Genomic DNA, 16,764 nt, shown 5'->3' with positions numbered 1-16,764 from the left:
GAGAAAAAAATCTTTCGATGTTATGTAAAGTTTTTAATTGGAAATTCACTTTACATTGAACATTTAGTTTTATTTATCCAAGAACAGATTACGTGTGACCCACATAAATGGGGTTCTTAAATAACTTTCCATCTAGTTTATACAAACATTAACATTTATTCAATATCTCTTTTGTTTTTTTTAGATGAAAATAAATTCTTGTACCTTTTACTTTGTTATAGTTTTATAGGGCAAGATGGAAAAAGCTCCCTTGCTATTTTTTTGTTATTTGCTATTGGTACTATTAAAGTTTCCTAGATCTACGTATTTATACGGTCGGACAGATTCCATTTCTAATTTTGGTGGATGTTTAAATCTAAAGTCTAAAAGTAATGCTCGGTGCAGAGCGAGGGCTCCGATTGTTGAATACCTGACTGCTTTTTAGCCGGCACACGCATAACTGATTGCAATTGATCTGCCCTGGCTCGCTGATTTTCTGCATAATAGATGTGTCCTGTGTGGTTTTAACATTATCATCAGATCGACGGATGTATAAAGATTTAGTGGCGCAATTACAAGAGCCTGAACGCAGGCTTTTCGGATGCAGTAGGGATGTATCTTCGCTACGATGTATCGGTGGACAGCAGGTATTGATAGAATCAACAGTGCTGATTAAATCGGGTGTCCAATCATTAATCGTCAGTGATCGTATTTCGGATTTAAGTCGCTTGGTCAACCAATAAGTTCGCAAGTCACCTTTGCCCTGCAGGACATTAGTTTTTTGATATAGCTATCATAATTTATTTAAATTAATTAAGCAATTAAGCAATGCTACCTTAATACTAGTTAGTCCTCGTTCAACACATATATAGCCTCCGATATTTTGCAGCAGCTGATAAGTTAGCTCTGATATGTGGATTTTCATTGCCTCCCCAGTACTCTCCATTCGGGAAGCTGTATTAACAGTGTCCCCAAATAGGCAATAACGAGGCATCTTTCAAAATGATGAAGTTATGCAGATTACTCAACACAATAATTATCGAATTACTTACTTTTTGACCAACTACGCCAGCTGCACAAGGTCCAGAGTGGAGCCCAATCCGCAGTTGCATCATTTCCGTCGGCTTGTGACGTATTTTGAGATTCCCTACTGTTTCTATTAAGTGTAGAGCGAGAGAGGCTATTTCCCCCACATGTCGGTTGCCATTTTTCAAGGGTAGTCCGGATACTACCATATAAGCATCTCCAATTGTTTCCACCTGTTGTCAGTAAGTGGAAAACTAACAAGTAAGAAGGCTACAGTCGAGTGTGTTCGGCTGTGAGATACCCGCTACCCATTTTGAATAAAAGCAAAATGTTGCGGTATCATTCTCAAAATATACCAAAATATTCTATCGCAAAAATACATAAAAATATTCTAAATGGTATATTTGGTATGCTTATATTAGAGATATTTGAGAGAGAGAGAGAGATATTATAGATTTAGTATAGAGTACAAACTATACTAGATTGATATCCAAAGCAACTAAGACCCCTAGTAAGTATGCGTATTTGCCTATACAAAAATATTTCTTTAATTACTTCGACAATTTTTATCTGATCGCAGCCAAATTTTATGTGGGCAGAAGTGGGCGTGGTAAACATTTGATCTACCTGTAAATATAGCAAGGGATGTTGAAAAAATGTATACATACAAGTGTTCATACGGACAGACAGACAGACGGACATGGATAGATCGTCTCGGCTGTTGACGCTGATCAAGAATATGAATACTTTATAGGGTCGGAGATGCCTCCTTATGCCTGTTACATACATTTCCTGTCGGCACAAAACTATGGATTATACCTTTCTACCCTATGGGTAACGGATATAAAAACTCAGAATGCTTTTATGTTAGAATATTTTTTGATTGTATCAAGTATTTCTCCCAAACGATTCGTAATTTAAAATAAATTGAAAAATTAATCGTTCGTTTTATTTCGGTAGAAATAGTTCAAAGTAGACATTTTAAAATTGTTACAAGTTTATTTACCTTATAAACATCATAGTTCGATATAATAGAATCGCAGCATGTATACAAATCGTTTAGCATTTCAACTACTTCAAAAGGTGTGCTGGTCGTACAAAGTTCTGTAAAACCAACAATATCACTAAAGAGTATAGTAACGCAGTCAAAACACTCGGCTTTAACTGGGTCACCACTTTTCAGCAACTCTGCTACCGTTCTGTAATAAACATATGTATAGTATATATATATTTTATTTTTAAATATCTTACTTCGGTAGCATTTGATAGAGTAGCATGTCTGTTTTCTTTTTCTCTTCGTATAGTTGATTTGTGCGTTCTTGTACTAAACCCTCCAGATTATAGGCGTATTTCTCCATAATTGCCAGCATGTTATCAAATATGTTTGGTTTTCTGGAAACGAATCTTAATGGAGAAACAAATAACTCATAATTCAAACTTACAATCCCGCTTGCAGTTCTTTTAGATGCATTCTAACAAGTCGTATATCGGGACGGACTTCAGGATCTTCTTCCCAGCAAAGTCGCAAGCATTGACGTATATAGTTTGGTATATCAAGGTAGCTAAGAGCTGGGCGAAACACTCCATGTTGCAGTAAGTCGGGCCGTTTTACCAATTCAATTATTTCTTGACAATTACAGAATTTATATATGATTATAATAAATATTTAAGCACTGCAGATAAAATCTTACCTTCATTGGTATATGTAGTTTCGCCCCAAGTTCCATTACGCCCAATCATCTCGTATAGTAAAATGCCAAACGAGTAAATATCACCTTTCTGGGACCCACGGGCTGGTCTCAAAGCATCTCTTAAAAGTTCAGGGGCCATGGTAAGGGAGCGTTTCATTTCCAATTCAATTCTGTAATAAATTTACTGTAACCGCATATTATTATTTTTATTTTATATTTGTACTTATTGGGTTCATCCTGGCCGGCTTTTAATTCATGGAGTCCAAAATCAGAGATTTGGCATACCCATCGAGAATCGATAAGACAGTTACTAGACCTTAGATTTCCGTGCGATATTATCTCCGAATCGTGTAAGTAAATCATGCCTTTAAGTATATCGGTAACCAATGAAGATATAAACATATGATCCAAATGCAAGTCCTCATTCGCAAGTACATCTTCTAGGCTGCCTCTGGCACAGTATGTGGTGAATATTATCACCGATCCGTGATCAATTGATGCACCAATAAAATTTATTATATTTTCATGACGAACCTGAAAATGGATCTTATATTTAATTCCAAAGAAATTTTCAACTATACCGTTTACCTCACGCATTAATTTCAACTCTTTGCGAACCGATCTGGTTATATCTACGTTCTTTTTATGTATTTTTTTCATAGCGACGATATTTCCACGAAAAAGAGCTTTTGCAAAATTTTGTTGTTTATTGACTTTCAGAAAGTGCACATACTTTACATACCAATGTTTGTGAATGATCTTTTATTTGGTTCTCCAACAACTAGAATACTTTGTCGACATATTTGAACCTATGTAAAAGTGGGTATGTAAATTTAATTATATCTCAATAGATATTTCGTTCTTACAATATTTTTATGGCTAGGATTATTGTATTCGCCCAGATTAATTACAGTCACTTCCTTCATATCTACTTTCCACAATAAGCCAGCCAAAGTTTGTTCATAACGGTAGTGCCTGCAGAAAAGTTCATATATATGTCTTAATATTGCTTACAGAAATTATACAAGTTGCAGATTCCTTAATTTTGTTTTAAATTCCAAAAAACCTAAACGAAAAGATTATAGTAAATTAACTTTACTTGAGCAGAAGGGCGATGGCAACAATCAACACAAATACGCATAGAGGAGCTGTTATTAGATAACGCCAATCCAATTTCTTCCGAGGACACAACTCCCCGTGGAAGCCACACATTGGCTCAGCTAGCGGCGGGCGTCCATTAAGCCATTGAATAGTTCGACCATTTTTGATATAACGAAATTCCTTTAATGAAAATAAATTATTCTTTGATATTTTAAGTTAATATTTTTCTCTTACTGGTATTAGAGAATCCTTATTATATACAAAGAACCCGACAGGCAGCATCGACATTTTTGCTATCGAATTACCCGTGCTGCCTCCACTCGCATCACTCTGTAATGTGATCACCGTATAATTACCCTCTGCATCGCCATTGGAGTCAATGAATACCTAGAGTACATACATATATTGGAAGATCTGTAGTCGGAATTCATTCGAATACATTCTACTCACATCGAAACCCTGAATGGAGTGGTAGGACCTATTAAATATGTGGCTCATTACGAGACTCCCATCGTTAATGTCCCCTCCAAGCTGAAGTATCTCTGTTATAGCACGCGCATAAATCATAACGCTGTCATACAAGTGCAAGCCATAAATAGGCACCTAAGTATATTACCATTGTAATTAAGAATTTTTAGTAACAACGGTGGTATTACATACCGATATGTTTTCGTAAACTCGTTGATGGTAGGGTACTAGGAAGGGCGCTTTGCGTGCATATTCCTTAATTTTAGCACAAATGTCACTGTAATATTAATTCATTTTGGTATACATATATTTATAAAATGCATATTAGTCATTAGTACATAGTCATTATGTAAATAGACTAAAAGTGAAAAATGTAGGCATTGCAGGGTATAGTTGTTTGTGTGAAATTGAATTGAAGTTGGATGAAAATTACCGAATATGAGGATTTTGTGGATATGTCATGCTTATTTTTATAACTGAACGAAATGAGATTTTGTCCAGGGATTTGCTCTTTTCTTTTCTAATATAAGGATCTAAATAATCTGCAATGAGATCGTGCATGCGTTAGAGTTCAAGGTTGCTTCAAGCCAACTAGCTTAGGTAATTTAACATACTACGTTCCATGATATTAACACGACGATTTGCATTATAAATTTCATCATCTACAGATATAACGATATATTCTCCGCTTTCCAGAAGTTTCCTGTTTTGTAAGCATCGAACAAAGTCCACCATGGCGATATGTTCTCCAATGAATACATATACTTAATGTGTTAAATTTAATTTGGATTAAATCGATTTCATAGGTACAAAAAACTTACTCCGCGTTGTTGCGTAGGTTTCTTCAATAATATTTTCAATTTGAGATAATGTTTTTTTTATGGGTATATAGTCCGATATGTACTTAAAATGAGTGATTGTAAAGTTCCTAGACTCTGCCAGTTCCTGTATGACTTGGATATGATTACTCTTGTCCATAAGAAAATCTAGTTTGATTTCTCACCTGTATAGCGCTAGCTACATCCGAGCCCCAAATTGGCTTCGAACTTACAACAATTGCAAATTTCTTCCAATCGTATGCATTTAGCAGACTTATCACACTCTTCGAAACCTATATGAAACAAGAATATTATGGTGTATCATTGACGAGTATTAGAATTACCTTTGACGCTGGGGCGAGAGTACGTGCAAACGTATGAAAAGTGTTTTTGTTCGAAACAATTGAGTCGGAGCATTTCTATAGAATACAAGAGAATTTGAGCTATATGTAATAACAAATATTACGTTTTTTGATCTTACGAATGAAAGCATTGGAGTATTCCAGGCAGATGCAAGTAAAGCCTCAGTTGTGCAGCTTTCATCGGGCCCAATAAAAGCTTTTACCTTTTTCTCCCTCATTTCTGTCATAAATCTAGATTTAATTAAAGTGATTTTTTATTGCGAAGGACTCAAGCTAATTATAAGTTACCTTAATGGTCTTACTCGATATGCGCTCATTTTGTTGCCTATATCAAATGGCGTAAAGGTCAGTGTTTTCCCCGGCAACAAATTAACATTTTTATTGACATCTTCAACGGCAAGCGGAAGGCCGCCAAGTGTCACCTGATGTTTCCAAATAAAAATTTAAAAAAAAGCAGATGAACTTATGTTAACAATTTTGTATGTAATTTGGGTCATCTTTCAATTATCAAAGCATTCTATTAATATCAAGGAATTCGAATCATATCAAAGCCGAGCGAACGATTCAAAGCCATTGCATATGCTCTAAGTTCTTGATTACGTCGAGGTTGATTTATACGCAGACCAGTTGTCATATTATAGCCATGGATTATAGCAAAAATTAATGAAATCCAAAGTAATAATAGTTGAGCTACAAGTATTATATCTCCGAAGATCACATAAATGTTTGGATGTTGATTGATCGAACTTAAAATGCAGCTAGATATCTTATCAATCTGTGCATATATTTTCATACTCCAAGGCAGCATCATAAGGAAACTGAAGGTGTTCCAAACTTTGAGACTAGCTCCACAAATCCGACATAGAAAGTCATTACATGACCCGGTTGTTCTTAGCAGGACTATTCCATATCCGTAGTAAAATGTACTCATCGCACAACCTGTGTACAGCAGACTGTATGCCATTTCACGTGGCATATCGCGAGAAGTAAGCTCATTGAAAGGTTGTATAACACCCAGTAGCACTGTCGACTCCAGTATAATAAATAACCAGCATTTGGGATGCGATTGCAACATCAATAGAATATCCTTCAATCTAAACATATATTTTAGTAAACTTTGACTGTAATAAATTTATATTAGAGTTATTTTATTTTGGTTTTGAAAGACTTATCAAATATTATTGTTACAGTTCGAATAATTTTGCTTAGAACCTAAATTGCATTCAAATTGCCTATGATTGATGACAGTAAGAGGTAAAACTTTTCTTATTTAGGGTGGGTCGAAACTATAATTAGTTTGCGACATACCAATGCCTTGACAACTGCAGGACACACACCAATCGTATTAATCAAAGAAAAATATATTCCGTTAAACTTTTTAATTGATCTCTTCATCTTGTCTTGAACAATATTTTTGTACGTATGTTTATAATTCACAAAAATTGCCTTTGTAAACATGCAGTTTGAACACTGTTTGAGAAAAGCGCCGTTATTTGTCGGACCTTGAAAAATGATTGTTATGATGTTTAAAGTTCAACCAAATGAAATGGACTTTTATGCTTTTATAATAAGCACCGCACCGTCATTACCTTCGTATTACGTATACATGCAATGTTAATCCAAAAGGTCTTTATCCTCATTATATTGTACATATTTGTGCTCTCTCAACATGGGATCTCAAAACTCAGAGGCAACTTATTACTGTGAAGTGTAATGTTCAGTAAGTAAGGAAATAGACAAATGTGTGAGAGGAAGTTGTAAGTCCGTGACGTTGTCATGGAATTTTATCTACAAAGCGTAGTTTGTCAGCAAAATGTACCATAAATTCCTGTTTTTTTATTATTAACATTTTTGTCGACAGTGTGTGCATCGGTGTATACTTGATTGTTTAATTTAATTCCGAGGACGAGTAAAACTTACAAATGCTTCGACAATATCGCAGATGGACATAAATATTGGGAGAAAATACAATGTGTTTTCAATCCCTTCAAATATGCACATATGTAATTTTCAACCTCAATCGAGAAATATATATATATATATATGTATGTATGTGCTATATATGTGTATTTTTACCAAAATAACTTGGTGGTAAGCAAATTGAAACACTGTGAGTACTGAAGATAAATACTGCGACTGCTTTCTTTTAATAAGCGAAGCATAAAAAAATCATTACCAATGATATAGTTATGTGTACAATCTTTATTGTATTTAGTAATTGACTCTACTGCAAATGGAAAAGTAAAAGAGCTGGAGAGCAGAATTTCGGTTAAGCGTTAATAACAAAATACTTCTAATATCCGCTTTGAAGAGTAACTTAATGTTAAATCCTGAAAATGTGGTTATGATAGAATATTAAATTAATTAAAAAGGATATGTTGAGCCACTAAGCTTTTTTAGTAGCTTTATTTGCACGTCTATTGTTTATAAATAAAACACACGAATTTCAAATAAATTGTTTATTAAATGGTACATATGTACGTATATGTAACCACCACTTTAGAGTGTTTGGCTGTGACTTGAGTAGGTACAAGCTTCGCCACCGACACGATTGCAAGAGATTACAATTGAAGAGTCAAAACAAGAGTAAAGCAATTAGCTGATCGAACAGCAAGCGATCGCTAACAGAGATTGCATTAACATGCGCTGTCTGCTGCTCCCGACAGGATATATTATTAAAAAATATAGAAAAAGGTCTAATTTAAATTTTTTTGTTATTGGTCATATTTGAAATTGATCTCTTATTTTAATGTAAAAAGTCGAGTCGGAAAAGTTTTTGAAAGGCATTATTTATTTTCATTTTACATTCATTTTTTGTTAAGTTATTTAGCTTAACTAATTTATTTATTTCAAAATTAAATTGTCGCAAGAAGTTTTTTGAAATTCTTATTCTTGCTGTCTTATATAATATTCATCTAACGAACAAACAACTTCTACTCGTATGTTGATGAACATGTTTTGTTAACGATTAATTCGTTGATGATTAGCATCAACAGTCGTGTCCGTCCGACTGTCTATTTTTCTGATGGTATTAAGAATAATACTGCATGGTTTTGCTTTTATTAAAGCAGGTTAGCGGATATCCCAAAGTTGAGCAAACTCGACAGAAGCTGTTTAAGATGTTAGTTTTAGTTTGATCCTTGAGATTAAAATTGTGCAATTATTTCAAAAATACTTAAAAAAAGACAATCAAACCTGTCAGATACATATGGGTAATTCCATGGCGAAATTTGTCCCGTCGAGACTTTTTACAGTGCACTGCAGTGAAAATAACATACTGAAAAAATTTTAAAAATAAGTGAATGTTATTCTTAGCTCTAGATACTATATTTAGAGCTAAATTGATTTTAGGAACTAGGTCTGTTTTCCGATAAAATATATAATTTCGTCTAATTTTTGGTTTTGCGTACGAATTGGTTAATTTTGCATTTACCACAATAGAAAACAAAACAGAAAGAAAATTCCAAAACCATTCTTAGCTCAATTAAAGTACTTATCTAGAGCTATAAAAATAAACTTTTCTTATTTTCAAAATTGTTTCAGTTTATGTTATTTTCAATCCGTTTTGAAATACCCATATGATCGCTATAGATACTATTTGTAAATTATAGCATTGAACGCAAAGTGAATTGGAACTTACGCGCATTTGAGAGTATTCCGCAAGGAATCCAATACTTATGGTGTCTTTGCTGGCTGCTATGCCATGGCTCCGCTGACATGACAGCAAAGTGATAGCCACAAGAAGGAAGCAAATATCAGGAATACCGCGGCTTTTGGTCGTGTTAACCGGACACATTGCTCGTAAAGAAGTAAAACAAGAAGTTAATGCCAATGAAATCGTATATGCCGTCGTTGTTGCTGCTGTACTTGATGTAGTTGGATTAAGTGCACTGAACGCGATTTCAAGTTAAGAACTTCACTGCGAATGCGTCACTTTTAAGGCAACTACGCGTTCTCTCGTGTGGTACATTTGAGATTTAAATTTTAAACAACTGAGATTCACGAGTCCGCTATTTTTTCACTTGTTGCTGCTACTGCTCGACCCTAGGATTCTATTCAGACTGCGGCTCGTCAAACTGCTGCTGGGTCCTTTTTATGGCGTTGGCGTTCGTAGCTGCAGCTTCGTATCGGTTCCGGCATCATGCGGGGGTCGGTGTCGGAGTCGGTATAGGAATCGGAATCGGGGCTGCGGTTGTGGGCTCGTTGCGCGCCAAAATGAAATGGCGTATGACTGACAGAAGCTGCTCTCGCCTACTGACTCCTGCTGCTCTAGCTCCTGCTGCTGTCACTGTTGTGGCTTAGATGTCGAGAGTGGGTGCTAATATGGTATTTTGGATAGCACGAGTCCGACGTGCATTTGCCGCGGTTCTGACTGATACAAACTAAAAACAATTTTCGTTCTCTTGGCTGGCTCCTCTAATTAAGACTGACAAAATGTTAATTTTTGAGCATGTCTTTTACAAATAATTACCCCCTTTTAATTTACACTTCATGAAAACATGGAAAAAATCGCATAATACATAACAATGTTATGTTAACTTATGTATCATACATACATATATCGATAGCCTGTTTTTATCTATGATTTTATCTATGAAAACAGAATGGTCATGTTTCTGGTTCATCAACTATCTCTGGACATCCACTGAATTCTGCTTCTACGTTGCACTACAAATAGCGCCGTTGGTTCAAGGGCGTGGATTAGGTCATGCTCTTGAATTGTTCCGCCCACTACTATGTTTACATATATTTTTCCTGTCCTTACCTGCTGACATTGGTCAAAAGCACTGGCTCAAGGACACGTATCACGGATTAGCATGGAAGTTCACGAAATGTATACAAATATTTTGGCTAATGAACGTAACACAGCACTTTTAAAATAAACATACATACATATGTATGTACAAAAATATGTATTTGTTAATTGTGTAATTACATTGTTTTTGCGCATAATTGAACATACGCACATATTTTATGCCAAGAAAATACAAACATTAAAACAAAAAGTAAATTGAGAATGTAGGATTGAATGAATTTAATTTCATTTTAGTTATTCATTTCATATTAAACGTCTTGAAAATTAATTAAATTATATTCATATCCACAAGACATTTTGTTTTTTTTGTATTGTATTTCAATTCGGAGCTATTGAGACTTTTTCTCATACATATGTACATATGTAATATAAGTAATTTGTTACCAATATTCGATATGCGCTAATTGAAAATTCTTTTGTGTCTAAGAGGCTTGTGGTAAATAGATGATTCTTTGTATTTCCATTTGTCATTTGAAAATTGCTTAATTTAATTTGATATTCATATGTACTTACAATCAGCAAGAACATTTGAGAGACTAGAGACTCTTGGGCTACTCAAACCCGAACACATTCTTGTATTGACAGTTACTAATTCAATTTGGTCACAACTGAGCACTGACAAAGAAAGGCCTTTCAAATGTTTTCCAGCCCAACCCCAAAGGAAAAGTATGGAAAAGCTTCGGGAACAACATGGAACTATTGAGCAAGTCAACTGTAGCGAATCGCTTTTATTTAATGTGCGAGATAAAATTACGCATGTAAATAACTCTTACAAACTCTTAATACTTGCCTATACGAGAGAAATGATACCAAGATGCAAAACTACTATGTCCGATGACCAAACTACTATTGTGTGTCCTTCGTACAGTGGACATTGCAGTCGACTAACAAATGACGGTACAGCTGTTTTCGGCTGTTCTAGATTCCCAATGATAGTATCAGCACAATTAGGAGTTTATCAGCTGATCAAAGAAGAAAAAGGCTTTCTGACTATCCAAACGAATAATAATGCGAGCACGTTCCATAAACATGAACAGGGAAATCGCCCACCTCTCACAGAAAGTAATGCAGCTCTTGCAGAACACCATGACAGAAGACTCACATGATGTAAGCTCATGAAAGCCAAAACTAGATCTTGTTAATTAAAGAGATCTGAGATAGAGATGTACGAAGCCAATAATCGAATTATGTCGCACGAGAAATACGAACACTTATTATTAGTCTTAGAAAAAAAAAGATTGATTGATTTTTATCCGTTATTTTATTATAGAACTTGTTTACTACAATTTTGGATTATTGATGTTATATGGCCTTTGCAGTCCGCTATTTTAGGTAAAGAACAATATGCTCAGCAGCGATTTGAGCATGGACAATCCCATGTTAGCCCAGTTATTAATATGTTATTCTCGCAATCGAGCACATAAAAGTAATAGGGTGAATTGTTTGGAATTACTGATAATGGCTGAGGGCTTCCTTGTTGATAACGCCCAGGTATGTTGTGTACTTTGGCGACGTGCCATTCAGGGCAATAAATTGTTCTGCTACCTCAACAGCAACACGGATTTGAGCCTCTGAAGTGCTAGCGCCCAAGTGAGGTGTGGCCACAACTTTAGGATGATTGATGAGTGCTTTGGTGACCTCCGACTTGGGTGGCTCCTCAGGGTAGACATCAAAAGCTGCGCCAGCGCATTTGCCACTCTCAAGAGCATCCAAAACAGCCTGCTCATCAATGATGCCGCCGCGTGCCACATTGACAACTTTGACACCTTGTTTGCACTTCGAAAGCGTTTCCGTGGAGATGAGATCTGCGAATAAAATTGAATTATGTTGCAGACACAAAAGATTCATTGTTAATGCAAGTTTATCTTACTTCTGGTAGCTGGTATCAGAGGAGTGTGCACAGTAATATAGTCGGCCAGCGGCCAAATCTGTTCTAAGGTCATCTTTTCAATACCCGCCGCCTTAGCCTCGGCCTCCGTGGTGAGGGGATCATAGCCAATAACCTGGTGAATAAGACATATAGGTAGGAACAATAATAATTAATCGCAGATCGGTTACCCTCATGCCCCAGGTCTTCATACGAATGCCCACTTCACGTCCGATGCGTCCCAGTCCAAGCACCGCCAGAGTTTTTCCATAGAGTTCGCTGCCACTATACAATTTCCTGTCCCAGCGACCTTCCTTCATGCTCTGACCGGCAGGCACAACGGGGCGCGCGAGAGCGCCAATTAGGATGCACGTCAGTTCACAAGCCGAAATAGAATTGCCACCCGGAGTGCTGAAAGCAACAAATACACAATTTCTGATAAATACACCAAACACTGAACCAAGCTGAAGTAGGAGAATGATGAAGGCACTTGTTGTGACTAGACAGCATTATGCAAATATCTTGAATATCGCGTACTCGCATTGTATCCCTCTCAATCCAGGCGGGCTCATTGGCAATAAGGACTTCGTTTAACAGAGTTCACAAAACAGCAGAGAGCTCCACCCAAAAATCTGTGGCGGTCTACTTATGCGCGTCAAGGGACCTAACTCGACCCCGCCACTCCATCCACAACTCAGTAGCTCTCTTGTTGGTTTCGATGAGACATTTTAATGTGCATGTTGTCAATTTCATGCACCTTACAAATGGGGCACCTAAGTTGATAGGGCGAGGTCGTCAGGACCATACAGGGAACATGTCTATTGCATTTGACATAAGAAAGCAAGGCATAAACTGATATTCGTTTGTTGCATTTTGAGAAGCAGAGTATTAAATGGTTGCTCACTCAATTAACACATCGTCCGACATCGTGTTCTTGAAGAACATTTGTATATAGCATACATATGTATATATTTACATATATACTTACTTAAGGACAACGACATTGTGCGAAGTTGCTGCAGTCACATCGATATTGTCTACTCCTGCTCCAGCTCGACCCACAACCTTAAGACTCCCAGCTCCAGCTGCAAGGACTTCCGCCGTTATTTTTGTATCCGAGCGCACAATCGCAGCATCAAAGTTCTGAAAGGTTTAATATACAGTAAAAGCAATATGTAACGCGCACAATGAATGCTTACAGAAACATACATTCATGTGTGCATGTATGTATGCATGAATGCATGTGTAAAATATTGGCATTATTGAAAAATGGATTGCATTTTTTTTACTTTCTTGTTGTCATCAAATAAAGGCCGAAGACAATCACAAGTGTTTGACATAAAATAAATGCATATTAATAAATCCTTTCATCTTCAATCCGATGTACTTTTTTCCAATTTTTTTCGAGGAAACACTTCAGATATTTTATATATATTTAACTATTGAGTGTCTAATCGATAATACCTCCAATGCTCTCTTTACACGAGCTCTATTAGCACGAATCGAGTCTAATACGATTTGAAATTCTACAATCAGAAAACTTGTGAAGTTGAGCGGACATTCAAAAAAACTGTGTCTATCTTATATGAATTGCTGATATAAAAATAATAAAAATTAATAAATGTATACATATTTTCTTATCTAAATATAATTTTTACTTTAATGTAATCATTTTGTTAAAGTTGAAAAGTATAAATAACTTTGAATTATTCTATATAATTCAATTTGATAAATTCTAAAATATAAATATAGATTAACTTTGAATTATTGTATAATTTTTTTAATTCAAGATCGTAACTAATATCAAATTGAGATGTCCAATTAATAATGTTTGTGATTTTTAAGCTACTACAGTATCGAGTATATATTTATTTATGTCAAGTGCAAGCAATGACTTATCGATAACGATTATCGTGATCGCAATCACGCATTTTTGCTTTTACAATCCGTTTCCGGTTTAAAAATGCGGTTTAATTAAAAAAACTTAAATTCGAATAAACGGCTGAAAAATTCACAATTTTGAATCCTCGTTTTAAGGACCGATACAATATGAGTTCAGCAACATATAGTAAGAGATCTGTGTCTCTGGTTGTGGGATGCCGTCTTCAAGTCCTGATGAAAGCGACTGGGAAATGGCAACTGGCAGAGATATTAGCCATAAAGGAAGTTGATGGAAAGCGCCAATTTTACGTCCACTACATTGATTGCAATAAGCGACTGGATGAATGGGTATCTATTGATAATGTAAGATTGCTGCGAATGGAAATTGACACCGACCGCGGCAGTTGCAGCGGCACTGTTAAAAATTCGCAAGAGAAAATTCAACGGAATGCTGAACACAACGGTGAAAAGTCCCTTGAGCTTCAAAAGTACATAAATTGCGAACTCACGAAGGATGCTCAAGAAGTTTCTAATGTTAAGCCAAAGCTATTTGACAATGATGAAAACACACATAAAGATGGAAAAGTAGCAAATATTAAATCATCTGGTACCGAGAAAAAGATAGACGAGGCAGATGTAAGGAATGTGGAATGGATCGAGTTAGGAAAGTATCGCATCAAGCCCTGGTACTTTTCGCCATATCCAAAGGAGCTTTGTCAAGGGGATTGCATTTACTTGTGCGCATTTTGTCTAAAATATTGTGGCTGTCGCGAGAGCTTGGGTCGTCATCTATCCAAGTGTACATTAAAGCATCCGCCTGGCAATGAGATCTACCGCAAGGACACTATTTCTATGTTTGAGATCGATGGTCGTCGAAACAAGATATTTGCTCGAAATTTATGCTTACTGGCTAAACTATTTTTAGATCACAAAGTTCTCGATTATGATGTGGATCCTTTTCTCTTTTACGTAATGACGGAGTTCGATTCTCGAGGCTTCCACATTATCGGTTACTTTTCAAAAGAAAAAATCAGCGCTGATGGAAATAACTTGGCTTGCCTGTTGACCTTACCGCCATATCAGCGCCATGGCTACGGCAAACTGCTAATTGAGTTCAGCTATGAGCTTTCCAAAGTCGAGGGCAAAACAGGATCTCCGGAAAAGCCACTGTCTGATCTGGGCCTTCTGTCATATCGTTCTTATTGGACATGGGCTGTACTCGAGGTTTTAATCAATCACACTTCCGTACTTAATGGCGACCGACCAAGCACAACAATTATAGATATTTCCGAACAAACTGGCATAGATAAGGACGATGTTATTTATACATTGAATAACCTCAATCTTCTCAACTATAGTAAGGGACAGCACATAATTTGCGTCGACAAAGACACCATTACGCAGCATCATGTTGCGATGCAAAAATGTAAACTACGCATTGATTCAAAGTGTCTGCACTGGACCCCAAAATACTGATCCAAACGTTTAATGACCGCTGGAAAGCATTAACCCATCGATTGCGGAAACTTTTATACATTCTTATATGATCTGAGCTAACTTCTTACATATAAGTTCATACATACATATGTATATTAATCTAACATATTTAAAGAGCTTGGAGCTTTATTGCTAATATGCAAACCTTAATCAACACTTTGACACAAATATTATTAATTATTTCTTATAAGCACAGCTATAAGTGTTTTATGTGGGCTGTAGATGGGCGTCCAGACAGATTTCCGCGAACGATAATCTTCTTTCATAAATGTACATACCTGTTCACATTTGTAGAAACACTTTGAGTACTTGCATTTTTGAGTTCGTTTTAAGCCGACGAACAAATTTTATTTTAAGAAGTCATCAACGTATCAAGCAAAAGCATTGAAATTGAATTGTTGCTCAAATAAAGTGTATACATGGAAACGGAAAATATTGCATTGACAATAAAGTGTTGTTTGTTTTTACTTTCAAATGCAAGATAAGACACTACACGTGTTGGCAACTCACAAGCAATATTAACTCATATATGTATGTAATGCCACCTATGTGCCCCGAGATGATCACACAACCGCTACACATAGCATTACTATATACAGTTAGTATATACATATGTGCGTTGGGAATAAAGTATGTTTTTGTTGTGCAATCTGATTCTTACATACCTTAACTTCTTTGCAGAGCTCATCAACTGGCAGTTTAAGCTTGTACGTAACCTGAGTAAAAGTAAATCAAATCAAAACCACAATTAAGTTTCCTGTATACTTATGTATACCATATATGCACATTAATGCATTTTTACAAGCTTATACACTTGCAAAAGAGAGATTTATGAACTTACGTTGATGCCGTGCTCTTGTAAAAGGTCTACACACGATTTATCGACTGCATCGCAGACTAGAACATTTTGAATTTTCAGCGGCATTTTGCAAATACTTTAGAATTTTAAGTGCAATCCGTAGAGAATACAATGTTCATATGTAAGTATATGAAAACACTTGAATAATATTTAGTACACTCACACACGCGCCTAGAGCGGGGGTCTGCACTTGTTGTCGGTATGAGCTTGATAATATAACTAATTCAAAATGTGAGAGTCAATGGCCAACGAACCGGCTGGACAGCGACTTCAACGACTCTGCTCTCTGAGTGAGTGTGAGTGATCGAACTTGATAATCAAGAGGGAGTGCGCTCTCACACCAATGTGTGTGCTCATAAATGCATGGCTATGTGTGCTATGTACTGTAAATAAGTCAGA

The 16,764-nt window shown here is 36.1% G+C and overlaps 4 protein-coding genes across 5 annotated transcripts; 1 reads left to right on the top strand and 3 right to left on the bottom strand.

Moving 5' to 3' along the window:
• Window positions 1–44: 44 nt before the first annotated feature.
• On the bottom strand, window positions 45–5,866 carry LOC133846532 (guanylate cyclase 32E). 2 transcript variants are annotated; one of them, XM_062281555.1, is made up of 22 exons: window positions 5,734–5,866; window positions 5,565–5,676; window positions 5,428–5,502; window positions 5,269–5,376; window positions 5,087–5,210; window positions 4,880–5,029; window positions 4,699–4,807; window positions 4,458–4,542; window positions 4,248–4,400; window positions 4,032–4,184; window positions 3,796–3,977; window positions 3,563–3,671; window positions 3,439–3,505; window positions 3,285–3,382; window positions 2,920–3,230; window positions 2,697–2,866; window positions 2,448–2,631; window positions 2,257–2,397; window positions 2,012–2,204; window positions 1,032–1,238; window positions 815–973; window positions 45–742 (listed from the first exon to the last, which is right to left on the bottom strand). In XM_062281555.1, the coding sequence occupies exons 1-22, from the start codon at window positions 5,760–5,762 to the stop codon at window positions 356–358; spliced, it is 3,306 nt and encodes a 1,101-aa protein (XP_062137539.1). In that variant the 5' UTR covers window positions 5,763–5,866; the 3' UTR covers window positions 45–355. The 2 variants fall into 2 exon arrangements, with proteins under 2 accessions (XP_062137539.1, XP_062137540.1); XM_062281556.1 differs by lacking the exons at window positions 4,032–4,184; window positions 4,248–4,400; window positions 4,458–4,542; ... (5 more) ...; window positions 5,565–5,676; window positions 5,734–5,866 and having other exon boundaries at window positions 3,763–3,898.
• A 42-nt stretch (window positions 5,867–5,908) lies between these two features.
• LOC133846559 (uncharacterized) lies at window positions 5,909–6,640 on the bottom strand. The gene has a single exon (XM_062281557.1). It carries the CDS (start codon window positions 6,545–6,547, stop codon window positions 5,972–5,974), a length of 576 nt encoding a protein of 191 aa, XP_062137541.1. The 5' UTR covers window positions 6,548–6,640; the 3' UTR covers window positions 5,909–5,971.
• A 4,863-nt stretch (window positions 6,641–11,503) lies between these two features.
• Window positions 11,504–16,574, bottom strand: LOC133835158 (D-3-phosphoglycerate dehydrogenase). Its single transcript, XM_062265060.1, has 6 exons — window positions 16,348–16,574; window positions 16,172–16,222; window positions 13,117–13,271; window positions 12,320–12,539; window positions 12,132–12,264; window positions 11,504–12,066 (listed from the first exon to the last, which is right to left on the bottom strand). Exons 1-6 carry the CDS (start codon window positions 16,429–16,431, stop codon window positions 11,711–11,713), a joined length of 999 nt encoding a protein of 332 aa, XP_062121044.1. The 5' UTR covers window positions 16,432–16,574; the 3' UTR covers window positions 11,504–11,710.
• LOC133835157 (histone acetyltransferase Tip60-like) lies at window positions 14,139–16,098 on the top strand. The gene has a single exon (XM_062265058.1). The coding sequence runs from the start codon at window positions 14,178–14,180 to the stop codon at window positions 15,483–15,485; it is 1,308 nt and encodes a 435-aa protein (XP_062121042.1). The 5' UTR covers window positions 14,139–14,177; the 3' UTR covers window positions 15,486–16,098.
• Window positions 16,575–16,764: the final 190 nt, after the last annotated feature.

This window comes from Drosophila sulfurigaster, chromosome 2L (assembly GCF_023558435.1).
Source record: "Drosophila sulfurigaster albostrigata strain 15112-1811.04 chromosome 2L, ASM2355843v2, whole genome shotgun sequence".
NCBI classification, from domain to species: domain Eukaryota; kingdom Metazoa; phylum Arthropoda; class Insecta; order Diptera; family Drosophilidae; genus Drosophila; species Drosophila sulfurigaster.
Note: the sequence above shows the minus strand (reverse complement) of the source record. Positions and strands in the feature narration are given on the sequence as shown.

Coding starts and splice junctions, on each gene's coding strand:
- LOC133846532 (XM_062281555.1), bottom strand. CDS start 5,762: ATGAGCGCATATCGAGTAAGACCATTAAG. Junction 4,543..4,698: donor CCACAAAATCCTCATATTCG/GTAATTTTCATC, acceptor TTAATATTACAG/TGACATTTGTGCTAAAATTA. Junction 2,632..2,696: donor AACTACATATACCAATGAAG/GTAAGATTTTAT, acceptor GTAATTGTCAAG/AAATAATTGAATTGGTAAAA.
- LOC133846559 (XM_062281557.1), bottom strand. CDS start 6,547: ATGTTTAGATTGAAGGATATTCTATTGATGTTGCAATCGCATCCCAAA.
- LOC133835157 (XM_062265058.1), top strand. CDS start 14,178: ATGAGTTCAGCAACATATAGTAAGAGATCTGTGTCTCTGGTTGTGGGA.
- LOC133835158 (XM_062265060.1), bottom strand. CDS start 16,431: ATGCCGCTGAAAATTCAAAATGTTCTAGTCTGCGATGCAGTCGATAAA. Junction 12,540..13,116: donor CACAATGTCGTTGTCCTTAA/GTAAGTATATAT, acceptor TGTTGCTTTCAG/CACTCCGGGTGGCAATTCTA. Junction 12,265..12,319: donor TGAAGACCTGGGGCATGAGG/GTAACCGATCTG, acceptor CTTATTCACCAG/GTTATTGGCTATGATCCCCT.